Source organism: Mchenga conophoros, linkage group LG14 (genome assembly GCF_057382185.1).
Source record: "Mchenga conophoros isolate Kocher_MC1m ecotype Shallow Benthic linkage group LG14, M_conophoros_male_GT1.1, whole genome shotgun sequence".
NCBI lineage: Eukaryota > Metazoa > Chordata > Actinopteri > Cichliformes > Cichlidae > Mchenga > Mchenga conophoros.
The window spans coordinates 12,372,396-12,395,627 of record NC_140539.1 but is presented as its reverse complement, the minus strand read 5'-3'; the positions used below and the strand labels follow the sequence as shown (position 1 = coordinate 12,395,627).

Sequence of the window (23,232 nt, the reverse complement as noted above, 5' to 3'; positions counted from 1 at the left end):
ATATCTTTATGGTTATAGATGTTCTAGCATATGCTCCAATGGAACCACTGTTTTGGGGGGAGATTTTAGTAAACACCCTTTGACTGAGTGAATAACTTCCAGTATCCAACAAGATGAGAACAAATGTAAACATACGGCACTATCAGAGGAGCTAATTGTTTTTTTTGTCAGATCACTGTATGATTCACTTGGTCCCCACTTGTCCATACAGAAAGATAACATGAGTTGTTCCAGTCTGGACTAAACTGCAACTGAGGGACTGCTTTGACTGCATCAGATGCTGCCTTTTTACATGTTCCTCACTGTGTGACCCCGAAGAGGACACAGTGGTGTTAAAAACAGTAAAATGACTGGTAAACTAATATACTATAATAACACAGTATTAACAATGACAAGCATTCTGTGTGTTTTCCTTCTTGTCTGCAGACTAACAGTCCACAGGTTGGGTGCTCGGACTCTGATTCGTTCCCTGGAGATGGAGGAGAGAGAGCACAGAGGACAGCAAGGTGGAGGAGTGAAGGAGAAGGTGGTGCAGCTCAGTGTCCAATCAGGAGTGAGCAGTTCTTTCACTGCCTTCATTGCTGTCAACAAAGACAACGGAGAGGCGATCCAAGGACCTCTTGTCCAGAGAAATATTCCAACAGCCCGTGAGGTTTTTTTCATTGTCAGGGATTCTAACTAGGGATGCACCGATACCACTTTTTTGGAAACGAGTACGAGTACTTGCATTTCAGTACTCGCCGATACCGAGTACTTAATAAAAACATGATTTAAATTTGCAGGTAACAGCTTTAGTCCTATAATTTAACAAAAAACAAACAAGGGACTAGTTTGGAATTAAGAACATTTATTTAAAATGAAAAGCATGTTGTATGCAACATATTACAGAATAAATAATTATAAAAAAACAAAATTTAATTTTAAATTTGTCTGTTTCTCTGTTTAGAAGTCTCACTAGCACAGTCACAGCTGGGATGACATCAGAGGCTAGTGCGTCGTAGCTGCTCACTTTTTTAGTTAGTTCCTCAAAGGGGGCGAGGATGGCAACAGTCATCTCCATAAGAGCCCATTGGTGAGCGGTGAGATAGTCAGGGAGTTCGTGCACTCGCTTTTGCTCAATGAGGGACTGGAGCATGTAATACGTGCTGTTCCAGCGCGTCTGTACGTCCTGCTACAGTCTCTTTATTGGCTGGTTGAGCTGTCCCTGAATGTCCTCGAGGCGGGAGTAGGCTAAGGCGGAATGTTTAAAATGCCCAACTATTTTCCGTCCCACTGCTATAGCATCAGCTATGCTCCTCTGTGCTAATAAGTGGGGTAAATAAGCGTGGGTAAACTCTTTGTACTCGTTGTTGTGTTGGGATTTTAGCTGCTTGATTAAATTGCTTGTGTTAAATGCGCTACCTTTAGAGCCTCCTCTGGACAATTTCGCTGAGCACAATTTGCAGTCCGCCTTTGTTTTCGCGTCTTCGTTCACTTTGAAATAGTTCCACACAGCTGATATGTCTCGCCTCGCTTTCTCCCCGCTCTGAGCTGCAGCCGGGGCCTGGGGTCGGGCACTCGGGGCCTGGGGTCGGGCACTCGGGGCCTGGGGTCGGGCACTCGGGGCCTGTGATTAACCCCTTACATGCCGCTCAAACATAGCCAGGTCTCAGACCGTGGTATCGGTCCTCGGTATCGGGGGTCTTTTAACAAGTACGAGTACTTTAGAAAATGTGGTATCGAGATCGGTATCGGTGCATCCCTAATTCTAACAGCTAGCCCTTTTTACTGAATCAGAATAACAATGAGAAACCCCGTCCAGTTTATTTTGTTAAAAAGCAAAACTAAAACTGTCACCAACATCTGAAGCTAAAAATAGCTGAGCATCAACGAAAGGAATACTATTATGATGCTATGAGGAGAATATGAGAGTTAGTCCAAGGAACACCAAAGCGCAACTTATTGGTGAACAAGTTTAATGAAGCAGTAGATGCCTATGGGCTACTGTGTTCTCCACAGAGCATTAGAAAGTAAAAAGCTGAATGGAAGTACAACACACATCTGCCGGTCTATGATATCGCGTCTTTTTCATCCTATATAGTGGCAATGGATTGCTTTTTATCATCAGCAGCATATAGAACATGTAAGTACAAACCTGAATGAATGTCAGTGGAAACTATTTTTTGCATGGAGGCATGCTTGTGTCTCTGAGATTTAATAAATTTATATTGTACATATAGGTGAGTGTGAATGACATCACCACAATGGTAATGTAAAGTGCAGAGAGACACAAAAGGGCAGTGTGTTTTATAAAAATCAGCAATCTTTTTTAAATTAGGTTTTTATTATTTTGAATTTTATTAAAAAGATCTTGATGCATGCTTAGTCATCCAGATAAAGAAATCCCAGAAAGCTCATTGACCTCATACCGCAGGTGATACCCAGCAGAAGCTACGCAAAGTCTGTAGGGTTCAAAGAAGACACATAAACATGGTGTACCTTTTAAGACCCACTATCTGTATGATCAAGTCAGCCTCATAGTTTCTGGCTTTGGTCTTCAACAAATTGTTAGTCAGCCCTAAACACCACAGCCACACCACATCCAGAACTCCTTGGATTTTGTTTAAGGTGAAAGATGTCATTATGGATTCGCATACAAGTGTCAGTACTACAGGAAGAAACATGGGTTCCCCACTTTCACCCACTGCAGCCCATTTTTATCTTGAGGAAGTGTAAAAGAAGTGTCTGTCATTCTACCCTGGAACACCACTGGGCCATTGGTATAGGTGTGTGGGTGACACCTGGCTGAAAATCAAATCTTGGGGCAGCTAGCCTTAGACTGAGATTTCCATCTGTAAAGACTGGGACCCAACAGACTGTTACTGGGACCACTTTCAGGAGTGAAGTTGCACACATGGTTTTTACAGTTCGGCACCCCGTCCACCAACTTTCCAGTTGGCTTCTCTGGTCTCCGGCTTCACTATAAAAAGGAAAAGCCTCGTTAGGACAATCATCACCACCTGTCCCTCCAGCCTTCCTGGCACCGCCGCCTTGAGCTCACTGCCCCACCCCTCCCCTGCAGCTGCAGCTGAGCCACAGGCCACACCTCTGCCACACCATCAGTAATGGGGGACTTTTAAAAATGGATGTGTACCATAACCCATCGCATATGGATCAGTATTTATTTAGGCAGATGAAGAAGAGAGTGCTGACAAATGATGACAAAAAAGTGCCAGGATTATTCTACATAGTTAAAGATCATATAAAGCACTCAAAATTAATATTATAGATGGAAAAGTATAAACAGACATGCATGGTGAACAACATTGATTCTGTTTCTGCCGACCATCTTGGATGTGTTAAAGGGTTCATTCACAAAGTTCAGGTTAACAATGAAGTAAAACTGAGGCATCTGCTACTCAGCATATGCAAAGAGGTGTCAGCCGAACTGAAACATCTGCTCCAAGCAGGCATTATTGTACCAGTGGACACATCTGAATGGCTGAGTCCTCTAGTGGTGGCAAGAAAACATAAGGGCGACTTGAGACTTTGCGTGGATCTGGGGGAACCTTATAAAAGCGTAATAATGGACGCATTAAAGAAGAACACAATGAATGTTTGCATGCTTTTCTCAGGCCTCTGAAGGATGTTGGTCCGCAGATCTATTCCAGTAAAAGTTCATTCGGGCAGACGCATATTCCATTCCTGGGACGTCATTTCAAAGAAGGGCTTGTGTCCTCACCCTGTCCACCTGACTGCCATCTCTGAAGCTCCTGCACCAAAGGACATGGCTGCACTTTGCTCCTTCCTAGGTCGTGGTTCAGCAAATTTTTGCCGAACAGCACAAGAGTAGTTGATCCACTTGAGAGCTTATTTGAACAAACTAGAATGAACCAATGCAGCATATGAAAGCTTCATTAAGCTGAAAGCAATGCTCCTCTTGGACCTCTTGTACAGAGAAATCTTCCAACACCCTGTGAGGTTTTTTTTTTTTTTTTTTTTTTTTAAGCAAACACTAAAAGTGTCACCCACAGCTCTGAAGATAAAGATCGCTGATCATAAATAAAAGGAATATTATCATGATTAGGACAACATCAGAGATGGTTCAAAGCACATTTCTAATGCATATGTCAGTAGCATTAGAAAGTTAAAAAGATCAATGGTAGTACAAGATACATCTATGCATGTCTATAGTGCAGAGCTGCACCGCAAAAGTCTGTTGCCAGGGCAACTCTATAAATTCTAACCTGTCCTGAACTCATACTTTATCTCCTTTTTTCATCTTACAGCTTCATTAGTTTGCTGTTCAGAATCCTATGTTACATATAAACTGTGTGTGTGCATGGAGGTGTGCTTGTGTCCCTGAGATTTAACACATTTAAACATCTACCTGAGTGTGAGTGAAATCAGCACAATGAAAATGCTAAGAGTAAAAAAGCATAAGAGTGTACTGTGTTATACTATTACAGTCAGCAGGTTTTTGTTTTATTTTGCATATAATTTTTTTGATATAGTGAAGAGCAGAATATACTAGAGTCAGCTCAATGGATCCTAAAGTATGACTCCTTAAAAGGGACGGCAGTTAAACAAAACGTGACATTTACTACTAAACACATGATTCAAGGAATCAAAATAAACTGAGGGGAAAAAAAATTAAATACTGTTGAACAATAGAACTAGGTAATCTGACAAATCTGACCCCAAAAAAGTGTAATGAGCAAGTGGTGTAAATACTGCAGTGACTAATTAGAGATGAGAGAACTGTGAAAGGGAAAAAGTCTTGAAATGACACGGACTGAAAAGAGGAAGCTCTAAAACCCAATTGTAATATTTGCCTTTGTGTTATATCACCAAAATAACATCAACTTAGTGCTGTTATACTTCAAATACCAGAAAAATCTGACTTTTTTTTTTTTTGGCTTGACTTCATTGTAGGCAAAATGAAGAAGAGTGCTCCATTGCCCATAAGTAAGTAAAATTTGAATGACAAATCAACACACACACATACACAGCTATGCAAATGAAGGCACAGAAAGAAAATATTTCTCTTTTAACTTGAAGTTTTATATATTAAATATTGTATGTAGTGTAGCTGCAGTACTTGCCTTGGTAGACAGGATGTATGCTACATCAGTAAATGAAGAAAATCAGGTTCGTACAACATTTTGCAACATTTATAATTTAATTGAACATATTTACATTTATATTTTTGTTATGACTTTTGAGGCACAACATAATATCAGAATCCAGTATTTTAGATTATTTATTGTATACTACGAGTGTGCAACAAAAAGTGGGAGTAGAAGAAAAATTTGTATTATGTGTCAAAACTTTGATTACACTTATTCATAGAAGGATTTGACTGTGTTTACTACTTCCTACATTTACAACATTCAGGACTTCAGAGCTATAAAATAACACAAATAAGATTATGATATGTCAAAAGTCCAAATAACTGAAATTGTGTTTTACATTTTATGTAAACTATTTTGCTTTTATTAGTTGGGGACATTATTTCCACTTGCCTTCTTAATGTATTTGGGAATATAATTTCTGAATGAGTTACAGGTCCTCGCAGGATGTAAAAACTAGACTGCTAAGATAAACCTAAAATACTGTTTGTAATATTTGTGTTGTATTTACACTCAACAAAAATATAAACGCAACACCTTTGTTACTGCTCCCATTCCCCATGGGATGGACGTAGAGACCTAAAATTCATTCCAGATACACAATATAACCATCCCTCCCAAACAGTGGTCACAAATCAGTCCAAATGTGTGGTAGTGGGCACATCTGCCATATTGAGATAATCCATCCCACCTCACAGGTGTGCCACATCAGGATGCTGATCTGACATCATGAGTAGTGCACAGGTGTACCTCAGACTGCCCACAACAAAAGGCCACCCTGGAATGTGCAGTTTTGTCTCACAGCAAAATGCCACAGATGCCACAAGCAATGAGGGAGCGTGCAATTGGCATGCTGACAGCAGGAATGTCAACCAGATCTGTCGCCCATGCATTGAATGTTCATTTCTCAACCATAAGCCGTCTCCACAGGCGTTTCAGAGAATATGGCAGCACATCCAACCGGCCTCACAACCGCAGACCTCGTGTAACCACACCAGCCCAGGACCTCCACATCCAGCAGGTTCACCTCCAAGATCGTCTGAGACCAGCCACCCAGACAGCTGCTGGAACAATTGGTTTGCACAACCAAACAATTTCTGCACAAACTGTCAGAAACCGTCTCAGGGACGCTCAACTGCATGCCCGTCGTCCTCATCGGGGTCTTGACCTGACTCCAGCTCGTCGCCGTAACAGACTTGTGTGGGCAAATGCTCACATTCGATGGCGTCTGGCACGTTGGAGAGGTGTGCGCTTCACGGATGAATCATGGTTCACATTGTTCAGGGCAGATGGCAGCTGAGAATGTCCCAGTTCTTGCATGGCCAGCATACTCACCGGACATGTCACCCATTGAGCATGTTCGGGATGTGCTTGACCGGCGTATACGACAGCGTGTACCAGTTCCCACGAATATCCAACAACCTCGCACAGCCATTGAAGTGGAGTGGACCAACATTCCACAGGCCACAATTGACAATCTGATAGACTCCATGCGACGATGTGTTGCACTGCATGAGGCAAATGGTGGTCACACCAGATACTGACCAGTTCTGGGTCCCCAGACCCCCAATAGTGCAAAAAACTGCACATTCCAGGGTGGCCTTTTGTTGTGGGCAGTCTGAGGTACACCTGTGCACTACTCATGATGTCAGATCAGCATCCTGATGTGGCACACCTGTGAGGTGGGATGGATTACCTCAATATAGCAGATGTGCCCACTACCACACATTTGTACTGATTTGTGACCACTGTTTGGGAGGGATGGTTATATTGTGTATCTGGAATGAATTTTAGGTCTCTACGTCCATCCCATGGGGAATGGGAGCAGTAACAAAGGTGTTGCGTTTATATTTTTGTTGAGTGTATATATCACCACAGTAATATTAAAAATCTGTACTTTTGTTGTTATTTTAGCAAATACTTGTTAAATGTTTTAACCCTAATTTATTTTTTTTAACTCTTGACTTCACAGTTGGTACCTTCCAGAAGTTTAGTCGGTGGGGTAAGTATAAGTAAAAGCTGGATGGCAGAACAGCACATATGTTTAAAAATAAATGTAAACAAACCAACACATTTCTCTTTGAATTTTATTTGAAATGTTGAAAGTAAAATGCTTTGTCTGTATTTCTTCGTTTGCCATTATTAACATATTAACAGAGAGTATCTTAAAGTGGTGTGTGGTGGGGCATGGTCTGCGGTGCCGTGCAAGGAGGGCGGACGCACCTGCACGGCATCCTTAATCACACCCGCCTAGTTAAAAACACGGGGACTCAGGGGTTGGTGTGTGTTGTGGTGTGACAAATATTGAATAAAATGGCTCAAACCTATGATCCCTGGACCCGCCGTGTCTCATTCACACCACATGGTGACTAAAGAAGGTTGAACTTTTACAACATTTTGATATATTCAGAATATTATTGAACACCACATAGACTTGAAAGACTACTTATAATGAACTGTAAGGTACTGCAGTAAAATCAGAATCCAGTAGCTTCATTTATATTTTGTTTTCAAATCATCTCGTCTTAACTGCTAAATCAAACATGTGGCAGATAGTGCTTGACGCAGGATGGACAAGTAATTGGAAAAGAACTAACATGAAAAAGCTTAAGACTAGAAAACAATGGAAATAGACAATTGTGCAAATCGCGGATGGTGAGCAACTGGTAGAAATACTTCAGCAACCAATCAGAGAACAGGATGCAGGCGAAGTCAATCCATTAATTGTTCTCTTTAACAAATTGTTATGAAATATTTTGACTCCCTTTTCTTTCTTTCTTCTTTGTTTTTACTTCAGTTGGTGATCGTCTGCATAAAAGTAAGTAAAAAATTAAATGGCAGAACAACATATCTTCATGCATTTTCAAAAACACAGACGCAAACAAACACATTTCTGTTTTAACACTGGACCAGTGCTCTTTATCCTCTCAACGATACTTGAGTGTGCATGGGAGTTTGCCTAACCAATCTACATGTGGTTTGTGGACTGAAAATAAAAAAAGAGTATGCATATATATATATTTAATTAATTAATTAATTAATTTCTGGGTGAGGATACAGTTCCAACATTAATATTCAAAGTTGTATCTTTTTGTGATTTTAATTGTAGTTTTAAATGACTCACTCATTTTAAACACTTGTAATGTGCTCTAAGTCAGTGTGTAAAAAGTTGCATTTTTAAAAACTTTACATTTTAACAATGTTAGGTTTATATTGTTGTTGTCATTTATGCTTAGAAATATTTAACCATATATGCTTAGAGGTGCATAATCGATTGTGTAGTGATAGGATGTGCGATCCCTAGGAGTCTGCAAAGGCTTTGTGTGCATTCCAGAGTGTTCTGGCATTCACACCCACATCCTGGGAGCATGGGAGAGGTCGTACCTTCTCTTGTTTTATGGTAGGATAAACGTAGAAACGTAGCTATGTCAGTTTTAGTCTAAAAGTGCCTTTTGTTTAGATGAACTGCTGAACTTCCAGACCAGCAGGTTTAGGGAAGTCTTAATCGGTCTTCTAACCCCCCCCCCCCCCCCCCCCCCCCCACACACACACACACACACACACACACACGGCGTTTGTCCAGTTCTCTCCCGTGCACGAGAAACATAAAGAACTTTGCCTACTCGTGTCTTGGTTTGCTGTGTAATTAAATGGTCCTTAACGTTTCAGCAAATATGTTTATGCTACAAACCTATCATACAAGTTCAAAATAATAAAGATTTGTAATGTCTTTATTTCTTCTCTTCTTTTAATCTAGAACATTTTTCCTCACTAGCCCAGCACGGTGCTATGGCTTCACAAGGTAAGTGAAACACTAAACAGAAAAGAAACAAAGATGTGTGTTTTGTGTAAATACAGTAAGCGACAGTGGAAACACTTTTACAGAAACCTCTGCACTAACCTTCCATCCCCCAAAAGTGCTGCAACTCACGCCTGGATGACTGCACTGAGAGCATCACAATAGTTTTGATTTTTGAGTGGATGGGTTTTAGCTGTTCTCCAGCCCACTGTCACTCCAGATACACGACTGTGGCGTGGTCAGCATACTTTACCTTGAAGATATTGTGAGGAATGCCAGGGTAAGCTATGGTCATTTTAACCCCTAAAAAACCAGCCACAGGAGTGCCTCGTGTAAGACTGAGAATTTCAGAGCAAAACATCTTTTGTATTTCCATGCTGCAGTCATCTTGCATGGACACATACGGCAGAGTCCATTTGGACAAAAGAATGTTGAGTCTACAGAAATAACCCCACGCTTTCTCTGCAGTCATTTACCTTAACTGAGACAGATTTAATCACAGAGTGATTATGCAGTGCCTCTGGGGAAAAATACCTCACTATATTTATTAAAGTGCAAAAAGATGGATGCGATTTCAGTAATAAGCCGTTAATAGTGTAGTTTAAGACAGACGACAGTCACAATATATAAAAATCAAGGACAAGGCACCCTATATATCAATACATTTTTGAAGTTGAGCAAATTATTATTCTATATTCTAGCTACTGCATGTAGAAATTGTTACAGCAATCTTGAGAATATGTGACATATACAGTAAACTACAACAGCAAATGAGCAATGTTGAGCTGTTAAGCTGCTGGTGGTTCTACTTTATGCCTTTTTTGACAGAAGATCCACTTTTCTCCTGCTGAATAATTTATTAGTCTAATATTCTAATAAGATGCGATAACTCTTTATTGTCACTGCACAGTCATACATAGTACAGTAGTACAATGAAATTGGAAAACTGTCCTACGTCGGCACTACGTATAACACAACACACAATACGACACATCACAACGCAACACAAACAACACAACACAGTATAATAACTTAGTAATAAAACAAATGAAGAATAAGTGTGTGTATTGAACACTGTTATTATTGCACATTAATTATTATTGCACCTTGTTATAAATATAAATATTATTATTGTTATTGTTTTAAACATTGTTACCTCCCCCCCAAAAAAGTCCAGGGAGGTAGTGTTGCAAAAGCAGTTTTACCCCTGTTTTTTTATTCGTCGAGGCATCCAGAAACGGCACCGGAACTCAGTAGTTATTTCACAAAACCTTTATTCATCTTCAATTAAGCATGCACTTCTAGAAGGGAAGACGAGGCCGGTGTGTCCCTCTGCAAAATCTTCACCCCTTTGTTAGTTACAGCCAGCTTTATAGAGGCGACCCCATCATAAACCCCCCCACAGTGTGCTGCAAACTCTGTGTCTGTGTCTATGTGAGTGCTCGTGTGTGACTGTGTACGCATACCTGTATGTATGTGTGTGCACGTGAGTGCGTGACAGTTAAAACACTGTGGGTGTAGGTGACTCCCTAGAGGTCATAAAAAACCATCTCCCTTCCAGACCACAGTTATCCAGTTACAAATGTTGAGACCTTTCACAGTTCAACTGGGGGAGGGGTCTCCTACAATCTACTCCTAAGTTCATGACACAGTCAGGCCTTTATTACATTGAGGTCAGTGTCTCTACAATAATTCTACATTTCTAAGCTCTAAAATAAGCTAAACATTTCTACAGTAGCCAATCAGGTCAGCTATTTGCATTGATCAGGGCTATTGCCCTGCTGTAAAAGCTGTCCTTGAGTCTATTTGTTCGGGACCTCAGCAGCCTGAACCTCCTGCCCGACGGCAGCAGCTTAAACACCCGGTGTCCTCGGTGTTTACAGTCCCGTAGGATGCTGCGTGCCCTCTTGAGACAGCGAGTGCTGTATAGGTCCTTCAGGGAGGGAAGAGGATGTCCAATGATTTTTTGGGGCCATATTAATGACCCTCTGGAGTGCCTTTCTGTGTGCTGTGGTGCAGCTGGAGAACCACACACCGATGCAATATGTCAGCACACTTTCGATAGAGCAGCAGTAGAAGACGGTCAGCAGCTCCTTCTTCAGGTCCATTTTTCTGAGGATTCTCAGAAAGTGGAGATGCTGTTGGGCCTTCTTTAAGACCGCAGAGGTGTTAGAGCTCCATTGGAAGCCTGTGTCTATGTTGATACCCAGAAACTTGAAACTGGAGACCCTTTCCACACACTCCCCGTTGATGCTGACAGGCTGCAGCTCAGACTTCCTCCTTCTGAAGTCGACTTTTGTCTTGGTGGTATTGAGGTCCAGGTTGTTATCTACACACAGGTTGTTAACTATTAGTCTGTCCGGGAGTATCGTATTGAAAGCAGAGCTAAAGTTAACAAAAAGCAGCCTGGCGTAACGGCCCTGCACTTCCAGGTGAGAGATGGTGGTGTGGAGCGTTGTAGCAATGGCATCTTCAGTTGATCTGTTAGCTCTGTATGCAAACTGGAGCGGGTCGAATGTGGGTGGCAGGCAGGCAGGACATGATGTGACGTCGGACCAGTTTCTCAAAGCACTTCATTATAACAGGTGTTAGAGCAACTGGTCGGTAGTCGTTGAGGCTGCTAATGTTAGAACGCTTTGGCAGTGGGACAATTGTGGCTGACTTTAGGCACGGCGGGATGCAGGACTGGGACAGTGAAGTGTTGAAGATCTTAGTGAAGACCCCAGCCAGTTGGTCTGCACACTCTTTTAGGACCCTTAATAATAAAACAATAATAATAAAATAGATAAAAGCGGGGATTTACTGTTATTAAGTTTTCTTTGCTTTAGTGTCTTCTGACCTCTTGGATTTAGCAAATTGGAGACATATTTTTATTATAAAGCATGAGAACAAGACCTTACAGGGAGTGCAGAATTATTAGGCAAGTTGTATTTTTGAGGAATAATTTTATTATTGAACAACAACCATGTTCTCAATGAACCCAAAAAACTCATTAATATCAAAGCTAAATGTTTTTGGTAGTTTTTAGTTTGTTTTTAGTTTTAGCTATTTTAGGGGGATATCTGTGTGTGCAGGTGACTATTACTGTGCATAATTATTAGGCAACTTAACAAAAAACAAATATATACCCATTTCAATTATTTATTTTTACCAGTGAAACCAATATAACATCTCCACATTCACAAATATACATTTCTGACATTCAAAAACAAAACAAAAACAAATCAGCGACCAATATAGCCACCTTTCTTTGCAAGGACACTCAAAAGCCTGCCATCCATGGATTCTGTCAGTGTTTTGATCTGTTCACCATCAACATTGCGTGCAGCAGCAACCACAGCCTCCCAGACACTGTTCAGAGAGGTGTACTGTTTTCCCTCCTTGTAAATCTCACATTTGATGATGGACCACAGGTTCTCAATGGGGTTCAGATCAGGTGAACAAGGAGGCCATGTCATTAGTTGTTCTTCTTTTATACCCTTTCTTGCCAGCCACGCTGTGGAGTACTTGGACGCGTGTGATGGAGCATTGTCCTGCATGAAAATCACGTTTTTCTTGAAGGATGCAGACTTCTTCCTGTACCACTGCTTGAAGAAGGTGTCTTCCAGAAACTGGCAGTAGGACTGGGAGTTGAGCTTGACTCCATCCTCAACCCGAAAAGGCCCCACAAGCTCATCTTTGATGATACCAGCCCAAACCAGTACTCCACCTCCACCTTGCTGGCATCTGAGTCGGACTGGAGCTCTCTGCCCTTTACCAATCCAGCCACGGGCCCATCCATCTGGCCCATCAAGACTCACTCTCATTTCATCAGTCCATAAAACCTTAGAAAAATCAGTCTTGAGATATTTCTTCGCCCAGTCTTGACGTTTCAGCTTGTGTGTCTTGTTCAGTGGTGGTTGTCTTTCAGCCTTTCTTACCTTGGCCATGTCTCTGAGTATTGCACACCTTGTGCTTTTGGGCTCTCCAGTGATGTTGCAGCTCTGAAATATGGCCAAACTGGTTGCAAGTAGCATCTTGGCAGCTGCACGCTTGACTTTTCTCAGTTCATGGGCAGTTATTTTGCGCCTTGGTTTTTCCACACGCTTCTTGCGACCCTGTTGACTATTTTGAATGAAACGCTTGATTGTTCGATGATCACGCTTCAGAAGCTTTGCAATTTTGAGACTGCTGCATCCCTCTGCAAGATATCTCACTATTTTTGACTTTTCTGAGCCTGTCAAGTCCTTCTTTTGACCCATTTTGCCAAAGGAAAGGACGTTGCCTAATAATTATGCACACCTGATATAGGGTGTTGATGTCATTAGACCACACCCCTTCTCATTACAGAGATGCACATCGCCTAATATGCTTAATTGGTAGTAGGCTTTCGAGCCTATACAGCTTGGAGTAAGACAACATGCATGAAGAGGATGATGTGGACAAAATACTCATTTGCCTAATAATTCTGCACTCCCTGTATATAACATCATTTCGTCAGTATTCATCTGATCAGGTTGATTACTTTCAAAAGTTATTCATTAAAATCCGACTAACTTCCGCCTGTTCAATTCATAAAGTCTAATGCTGGGGTGTGTGGTGTTGTCAGTTTTAAGGCTGTTGTAAATACACAATTTGTCACATGAATTGCTTTGGTAATTAGATTTAATGTTACATTTTTGACAGATATTCAAATTAATCAAATAAGACGTTATTTATAACTGTTTAAGGTGTAATGGTTTGTGCATTGGTTAGTCATATACACTTTATGTTGTCTCATCTAGCACCATAATCAGGTTTTGTCTTTATTCCATCTTAGATTTTCCAGCTGCTGTGCCTGAGCAGCCACCCAGAGACCCTTTGCTGCAGTTAGTCTCCCTGCAGGAGGCGTCTGGCTGCTGGCTGCTTGATCCAGCTCTGGCTGCTGCAGTGGGAAAGACCGACGAGGAGATGGAAAAGTCGAAGCCTGAAAAGGTGGGCTGTTGCTTTGGCTGTTGAAATAGTAACACAAATGTAAAATACTGTATAACTAATTTCATAGCATGATCTCAATGAAAACTAGAATTACAACACAACAGAAAACAAATGGAAATAAAGTCAGACTAACTGTAGGCCTTCTTGCTGCATGAAAGTAAGCATCTGTATATCAGACACTCACACTGTAACAGTTCCAGACTTCAACCGTCCCTTTTCCATTCACGCCGATGCATGTGACATTGGTCTTGGGGCAGTGTTGATGCAAAAGGATGACAAGGGTCGTGAGTATGTTGTGGCTTTTGCTAGTCGCTCCCTTCACAAAGCTGAACTCCCCTACTGCACTTCAGAGAAGGAGTGCCTTGCTGTGATATGGGCTCTGGAACACTTCCGCCCGTATGTTGAAGGTGTTCATGTTACTATCTTCACTGACCACAACAGTCTCAGGTGGCTCATGTCTCGTCAAAACCCAACGGGCCGACTCGCCCGCTGGTCACTTCGTTTGCAGGACTTTGATTTCACAATAGTGCACAAGCCTGGTGCACAAAACAAAGTTCCCAACGCACTTTCACGCAACCCTTTGCCTCTGACCTGTGACAGGCCGACTGATCTTTTACCAGATCATGCTGTTATGGGCAGCCTGGACATTCGTACTCTGCCCCCCGTCATTCTGGCTGACCGTTCACAATTGAGACAGCTGCAGTTAGACGATCATGTCACAGGTCCACTCCTCAGAGACATTGAAGCAGACTCTCTGAACAGCTCGGACAATGCCACCTTGTTACAGTATGTTGTGTATGACTCTCTTTTGTATTACAGAGAACCCAAGTCCACATGTGCTTTGCACCCTTTGAAAGAGCTGAAACTGTTTGACATGGTCAAACAGACATGGTACACCCACTTACCTGATTTCTGACAGAGGGTCTCTTGTGAGTGAGCTTTTTGAACATGTTGTTTCTGCCTTAGGCTCGGTGCACAGACTCACTACGGCATATCACCCTCAGACAAATGCTACTGAACGCGTCAACCGGACTCTGAAAACTGCAATCCGCACTTGGTGATAAGCACACATCATGGGACAAGTTTCTCCCTCAGATTTGCTTTGCTCTGCGTACCGCCCCCCATGACAGTACAGGTATGACTCCTGCCATGATGCTTTATGGTCGTGAGTTAGACACCCCGCTTGACCTTATCACTCAGCCTTCTAAAACAGGTGTTGATGAACCGGATGTGCCTTACCCTGAGACTCTGAGAGCCTCCCTGCAGGAAGCTCACAACCACGCCAAAGGAGCTCTGGACTATAGCCATAACAGACAAAAATGTTACTATGACTTGAGACATCGACATGCCACGTTTCGTGTTGGTGACCTTGTGAGAGTTAAGACACACCCCAGGTCAGACGCTCAGTCTAACTTTACTGCTAAACTTGCACCACTGTTTGAGGGACCATTGTGTGTATCTCAGAGACTCAGTGATGTTAATTACAGGCTCACTTGGGTGGACTCCGGTGTGGATGCAGGTGTTTATCATGTTGTGAACATGCAACCGTTCCATACCTGGGACTCTCTCACTTCCAAAGAACAATCTGTTTCATCGCCTGCTGGGAGAGAGAGACCTCAGAGGATCTGAACTCTGACTCTCAGGCCCACCCTGGCCCCCCTGCAGACACTGACATTGACTCTGAGCCATTCCCCTTTGATTTACCGGACATTGACTCTTCTTCTGGTGTGGGCACTGTTTCAGACAGTCTTTCACCCAGATCTGTCCAGCACCCAGCTGCTAGTGGACATTACAATTTCAGGCCCAGACGTTGCCCCAGAGTTACGTCTGGCTGAAGCAACAAAAGATGGACTCATGATTTTCACACAACCAGGCTTGATCTGAAGTGAAATGTTTTGGTTAAACCTGTTTGATGCTGTCTTGTTGCATTGCTATTTTGAGTCGTGATATGTAGATGTTTCTGTTTGCTCTACTTAATCCAGTTTTATGGCTCTTTAGTGCATTAAGGTTCATTCTTGGCCTTTACTTTAAAAAAAAAAGTGAAAAAAACTAAGAAAACTGATTTTCCACTGTACATATTCGTCTTATTTTCACCAATTTCATTTTTAAATGGTCTTTTGCCCTGTGTGTGTGCACCAATCTTAGCTGTAACCTCTATGTGTAGGGTACTGTTAGGTGTGGTGTGTGCTTTTTCAGCTGTGTACGGCTGAGGACAGCCTTTTTCTCACCAGGGGGGACTATGTAACAGTTGCTATTGTAATGCAGTGTATGGCCACATGGCGTCGCCTCCTGTCTCATGACTGGTGTGTCACCCCCTTTTTGTTCTTCTTCGCACTCCTCCTGTAATGGCTGCTCCCGTGTGTACGCGGACTAGTGTGCTCTTTAGTAATGTGTGGTAGAGGTAGCACTTTTATTTTTGATATTGTAAATAAATGAGTACTTTTTGGAAAGTCAGAAGCTGTTGCTCATTCGCTATCCACCTGCACACCTCCGCGGCTGGCTTCATCTCCACCGCACGTTACAACACTCATGAGCAACCACTGAGCTGCACTAAAGTCTGATATTGTCCAGTAACCACAAAGCAGCAGAAATCATTTTCATCATCAGAAGTTCTTAAAGTATATCACTGTCTTATTTTACATTTATATTATTTGCAGAAATTAAGATGATAATTTTCATGTTTCCTGTTTTATCTGATTGTCTTTCACTTGGCCAGCAGTGAAGTGTGGGCCACCATCCTGGCTCTGATCTGGCTTCATGGTTTCAAGATGGATGCAAAGGACGAGTGGGAGCTTCTGGCTGTGAAGGCTGCCTCATGGCTCCAAGCTCACAAAGGTAGTAATCATCACAATGAAAATAAAATGCTATAGTCAGCTTTTTCCCCCATATCAATTTCTATAATCATTGAGTGTTTTGTGTTTTTAGCACCGTTTGTGTCAGAGTGTGTGGATGCTGGAAATGTCCTGCTGGGTTGCAGCGTGAAGAAAGAAGCTCTGGGACTCTGAGGGTTTTCTTAAAGTGACCTCACCTTCAGCACTGTTAAGCAGAAGGATACTGACTTACACTATACTGTGTTGCTTTCTTTAGTCTGACCCTTTAATTGTTATAAAATCATTATTTTCCTTGAATCCAAATTGGTATTTAACATTGGATTAAACACTGTAACACGTGTCTGCAGAATTATCTGAATACTCCAAATACACTTTCTGACATCTACTGTAGAAGCTCAATCAGAGGTGTGTTCATTCTTTCTCTTCCACTAGATGTGATTGACTTGTTTCATTGTCACTAACATAACCTCCTGTCAAATGTTGCTGTCAACCTCCTGTCAAAGAAAACACATGATTTGGTAACACAGACTTGGTTCTCTGCATTAAAGTCTTCAATTCAATTCAATTTTATTTATATAGCACCAAATCACAAAAACAGTTGCCTCAAGGGGCTTTAAATTGTACAGTAGATCGTACAATAATACGATCTACTGTACAATTTAAAGGAGAGTTTCAGTATGTGTTTTTCTGGATGAACATTTCATTTTCTCTTTAAATGGTGGCATTTAGAGGTGAACTCTTCACTTGGTCTTGTAGCCAGTTACTTCTGAATTGCTCTTTGTCTGGTCTCTCACCTAGGACTCATTTGCTCCTGCAAATTCCCCCACCACGATACAGTAGTGATTCATCGAGGGTGATAGATAAAAATCTGTATATCTGGTTGTAAATGCTACTTTAGAGTGTGAGCTTCTGGTTGCAAAGGCTGAGTGTACAAAATGGAAGTAAACACAAAAGTGTTCAGTTTGTGATGGTTATGCTGAGTTGCTACAGTTGGTCAGCTAAGATTAATGCCTGTTTAATTGTGTGTGTGTGTGTGGGGGGGGGGGAACAGATTTACTACATCATTGCATCATCCTAGTGCCTGTATACAGACAGTTTATTAAAGGGCATCTGAAGTCATGCTTCATATTCCATATAATGAAGCAACTGACATGTGGTCTCTGGGGCTGGTAGCTGTTACAGGGGTGCCACTCTACCCTGGGAATATGGACTATGGCGTTTTGAAATTCATCATACATACTCTGGGTCAGCCATCAGATTATATACTAGACTCTGGCATGAGAACTGAATATTATTTCATAAAAGACAACTACAGCGAACAGTGCTGGACATTTAAGACTGGAAAGACAATTTCAATACGAGACAGGATTCTAATCCCAGGAAACTCGATATATAAAAACCTCAGCGCCTTGATGACCTGAACAGGTTAGAATGGGAACTGAAAGTGGCCAACATTTATTTATCAGCTAATTAAACAGATGTTGGCTTTGGATGCTGAGGCTGAAGAAGTCACTTGGATTTGTGATGAAATGTTTCTCCCACTGGAAATGCTACTTCCACAGGAACAGAATCAACTTTTTGGGATTCTGTGCTTAAGTACAGATACTAGTGCTCAAAATACTCCAGTAAAGGTTGAGGTAATGATCCAACTTCTTTATTCAAGTAAAACCGAAAAAGCAGAGGCTCTAAAATGTACTAAAAGTAAGAAAATAAAAAAGTAGGTCTTTGGGGGACATTTCTACCACTTATTTTTCTCCAAAGCTAAGTGAGCCTTGTGCTATATTAATGTAATAATAAAATCATATAAATTAATGGGATTACTTCAGCTTGACTTCAGTCTAAATTTTAATTCTACTAAATGTGTTCAGCTTGAATCAGTAAAATAAAACAGGAGCAGATGAAAAGTACAGTTAAAAAATCTAAATTTTCTATTTCCTACATTGTAGAGTGTGAGTTTGCCTCTAAACAGGAAAATGAGTAGGGCAGAGGTTAGAGTGGGATTCATGAGGTGGGGAACCCTACAATCAGCAGTGTTGGGCAAGTTACTTTGAAAAAGTAATTAGTTATAGTTACTAGTTACTACTTCAAAAAATTAACTGAGTAACTGAGTTACAATATTCTAAAAGTAATTAATTACTTGAAAAGTAACTATTGCGTTACTTTTTGGCCATTTTTAACTACTTTTGATTTCCCCTCCACATTTCACCTTTAAAAACATTTATTTGCCTTGTTTGGTATCATCCTTTTCAGCACAACCTCACGTGTCTGAATTTACAGTCATGTTTTCATTTTGACACACTGTATTAACACAATTGATCTAAAATCAGGGTAGAAAAAGTTATATATTTTTTTATCTATATTTACCTTTTACCTTGATTTTTTTAAATAACCATTTCAAACTATTTACAGAACAATCAGCTGTTCTGCATTCAATAAGATGGCACACAAATTATTTGTGCCACTCCAAAAAATTATTTCTGTCCACTATAAAGTGGAATGTTTGACTGGCATTTTCATATTTATATCCTGTTCATAGCCTGTACATGGCTTGTACTCACTACAGCCTGTACATACTTATAGTTATAGAATATTCACAACATACTTCATACTGTGTACATTGTAACATACCATAATAGACCCATTTCTGTAATATACTTACATATCTATACTATTGCTAATATATATTGTAATATATCTATATCACTAAAGCACTTCTGGATGGATGCAAACTGCATTTCGTTGCCCTGTACCTGTGCATGTGCAATGACAATAAAGTTGAATTCTATTCTAAAGGAGAACATCACAGCCTGATACCTGCAGGTCTGACAGCAGCAGGTGTATCACTCCTTTTTCTACCTGGAGACAGCAGTCGCCTCATTGTTCTGACACACAACGCAATACTATCCACAACACTACACACTAACTACGCTACACAAGACAACACATTAACTACACACTCCAAACACGCTAAACGTCACAAATCTCTCACATCTCAAAACTCGCTCTCTCTCGTGCCGTCACTCCTAAACGTTCCCCTTTTTTGTTTAGTTTGTTTTTGCTCATAAGCAGAGAGTGCTTGCTGCTCTGTCCTTAGACAGTAAACATGACGAAACTATTGAGGAAAAAATGCCGTGTATATATTGTTTATCATGACTCTGGTTTTACGTGGCCTATCAACACAATTTATAAACTGGTATTTATCACCTTGTTGCTTTGTCTTGAAGTGGTCATGTGATTGGCTTATATAGACGGTTGAAGCTATTATACAGTTCTGTGGGCTGCCACAGACTCCAGTGGCACTGGAAGAAATTACAAAATGATAAAAACGGAGATATATAAGAAAAGGAAGCATTATGCATTGGCACCAGTTATTAGCTGTCAAGTCTGCTCTGGAGCCTCTGACTTTGTCATGAAGAAGACAGAAAAAGATAGAGCAGAGAAACTTTTATTTAACATGTAATCTTGTAAAGCAATGGATGGAAATCTGAAAGAAGAATCTTTGAGATTTCTAGTTATTCCTTCAGAAACTAGGGCACTTTTTAAAGGCCCTGGTAGGTTTTGGAAATATTGCTGTGTATTCAACTTTGTGACTCAGATGCAAAGATGAACACAAGATGAGAATTCTGGGAATAGGCACTTTTTTAATTAACAAGAACTGTGGTCAAAGAAAAACTAAATACCTGAATAATTGTCTGGTAAAAAAAAAAAAGAGTAAAAACTACAGTGTGGTTAAAAAAACAAAATGCGGGCCTGTTAGGTAGCTCACAAGGCTCTGCAAGCAGTGTTGCTTAGAATGTGAATTTTCTTTGCATAGGTTTGCATGTGCAGCTGTGCTTCTTCCTCGCACCGTCTAAAATATACATGTTGGATTAACTGGCGGTTCTAAATCGGCAGCGTGACAGTGTGTGGTCTCTTTGTGTTAGCCTTGTGAAAGACCGCTGACCTGCTTTGGTGTATCTCACCTTTCACCCTGTATCAGCTAGGACAGGTTCCTGCCTATCACTTGGATAAACGTTTAAGGAAAGGGAAACAACATTATCAAGTAAGCACACAGGCTGTTATAGGTGAGATCACAGGGTCAAATTGCATTCATTCCTCTGGCTCTGAGCTAGCATGGATAATGTGCAGCATTCATTTCTGAGTGAGCAAATGGGCAGTGACTGCCACACTGTTAGATTCTTTTAATACTGCTGGGGAGGAACAGCTGTGTGGGTCTGTGAGGTCTGGGTACTCTTCCAAGAACTGGATAGTCACATGTGAAATAGCCATTCATCTATCCACAACAATAAAGTGGTTGTTTAAACTGCAAAACAAAAAAAGGTGATTGTTGGATAAATTAGGTGCACTGTAACTTAACTCGGCCCTCTGTCACCTGGAGCTAAGATTAAGAGGTTGTAAACTCGCAAAGAAAAATAGGACATGCTGTGCTCTACATTTACATCAAAACTAGTACAAGCTGTACCATTCTTGTACAGCAGTGCGTGCCTATAATCCTTCTTGGATTTAGCTGGTGCTAATTATGGCTAATTCAACAGTAATTACATCTACACAGTCATCATGTTTATCTAATGACGATGTCAGTGACGCGTGCATGTGCGTGTGTGTGTGTGCATGTGTGTGTGTTTGTGACAGAGGCTGAATGAAAGGCCCATAAAAGAAAAAAGGCTTTAATACATCTCCGTTATTGATTAAACCCTCGAGATTAGATTTGGAAAGCGGGTCAACAGGAGAGCTATCCAGGACACAAAAGAGTGTTTGGGGAACAAAAAAAAGGGGGGACAACATCTTTACATGACTGACTGATCCTAGTAAGGAGATAAGGAAATGAAAAGAGGAAATCAGGACGATGGAGAGAGCTGAGATGATAAAAATAAAGAACAGCGGACAGACACAGAAGGACCGGGAAGAGGGTGAAGTGCAGGTCTCTGGTATGGAGCCCTCTCCCAAGGGCTCATGAATCTGTACTGTTTCCAGTTGGTCTTAATATTTGTTAGGAAACCTGATAAGGAGCCTGATCTTCGTGCTGATTGGACAATTACATGACTGATGGTTCCTGAAATGGGGTTAATACAACTGTAATTGGACACAAAAAAAGGAAGAAAGATGGTTGAGTATAGGGGGGGGGGGGGGGGGAGGGCAGGGTACACAAGAATCCATCTACCATGTATATTGGAGTAGGCCTAACCCTGTAATAAGGAATTACACCACACAGCACAATCTGCTGCAATGTCACATATTAGACCTGGCAGCTCCAGCCCTGATCAGTGCTTATGTTGGCTGATATTGACAGGTGACATACAGACAACGTGATTCCTTTTGACTCATATACTCTGTCGTTAAGTAAGGAAGTCATGAATGGATCCTAAAGAAGCCATGATGGTATTTTATGAATGGAGCCTAGAATTTAGATTTGCAAACAAGCTAAGTGTAGCCTTGAAAAAGGGTGCATGTATGGATGAAAACTGTTACGTTTTCCATTGTATGTTTAATCTAGTTTCCCATATTAGCTGTCCCAAAAGTCTACTCCACATATAGATTCAAAAAAAAAACATGGCGCCATCTTTATAGTGTACTGGCACATGTTAAAATTGATGTTACTCAAGTATGAAACATCTCATCCTAAACGTTAACACTCATGAAGTCCTACTTCCAAACAATAAAAGACAAAAATCTAAGTTGTATTTGTTTGCTAGCACTCTGACATATTAGCCTGCTGTACTCACCATAGCGTTGATCTAACACCTCGTCAATGAAAAGGGAGAACAGGTGCATCTCGCGACTGAAGTTTGTAGAAGTCATTTTGCAAATCCTTCTTGAAGATTTTCAAATGTTGGCTGTAGTTTGAAAAATCCGAGTTTTCACAGCACTAGTGGGAAAAAGCTCCTGTTTGCGCTCAAACGTGAAACCCGAATTCCAATTTTGCCTCCTGCTTTTATACCTGCACTCAAACACGTCATCATCACCATGACTCCCAGTGCCACCGAAAATCAATTTTATTTATTTAAAATAAAGTTTGTCTAATTAACTCATTCACTGCCAGCCATTTCCAAACGTATGCTTTCAATTGACGTCTATAGCCGTCAATGGCAGTGAATGAGTTAACATAGCTTTTTAAAAAATATATATATTTCTCATTTTATTTTACTGTTTTATTCATCCTTTTTAAAAAATATATTGCCAAACAATCATTAATTCACCAGTTTACAAAAATGAAGATCGATATCTGAAATTTAAATAAATAAATAAATAATTACAATTGATAATGGATTTTTAGCATTAAAGAATAGTTTTTCAATGCGCTTTAAATGTTATGTTGTGCCAAAAAGTGATCGCAGTCCAAAAAGTGATTTACGGTATTGAAACGTTTGTTTGTGTCATGACATTTGTAAACAGTTGATGTTTAAGGTGCAGTCAGTTAATAACAATTAAAAACAAAGCTGATTTTTATTATTCCTAAATGGAAAAAGTCCATTATGAATTTTTGTTATGAATTTCATTTATCAATCCACCTCCTCACTGCTCTTTCCCGGTGCAGCAG

The 23,232-nt window shown here is 40.8% G+C and overlaps 1 protein-coding gene across 6 annotated transcripts in view; it reads left to right on the top strand.

Annotated features, from left to right (window-relative positions):
* LOC146559391 (von Willebrand factor A domain-containing protein 5A-like) overlaps positions 1-19,486 on the top strand; it is a 34,721-nt gene extending 15,235 nt beyond the window's left edge. For 2 of the 6 annotated variants that reach the window (XR_014888334.1, XR_014888330.1), the window contains 10 exons: positions 427-647; positions 2,081-2,122; positions 4,915-4,947; positions 7,084-7,113; positions 7,909-7,929; positions 8,869-8,913; positions 13,709-13,863; positions 14,830-14,998; positions 16,583-16,698; positions 16,789-19,486. Coding sequence is in view for 1 of the 6 variants with exons in the window: in XM_085245314.1 (XP_085101440.1) it covers positions 427-647; positions 2,081-2,122; positions 4,915-4,947; positions 7,084-7,113; positions 7,909-7,929; positions 8,869-8,913; positions 13,709-13,863; positions 14,750-14,754; positions 16,580-16,698; positions 16,789-16,868 (751 nt within the window). In the remaining 5 variants the exon portion in view is untranslated. Of the gene's footprint in view, positions 1-426; positions 648-2,080; positions 2,123-4,914; positions 4,948-7,074; positions 7,114-7,908; positions 7,930-8,868; positions 8,914-13,708; positions 13,864-14,749; positions 14,755-14,829; positions 14,999-16,579; positions 16,699-16,788 lie in introns of all 6 variants that reach the window. The other 4 variants (XM_085245314.1, XR_014888331.1, XR_014888333.1 and 1 more) reach the window with 4 other exon arrangements.
* Positions 19,487-23,232: the final 3,746 nt, after the last annotated feature.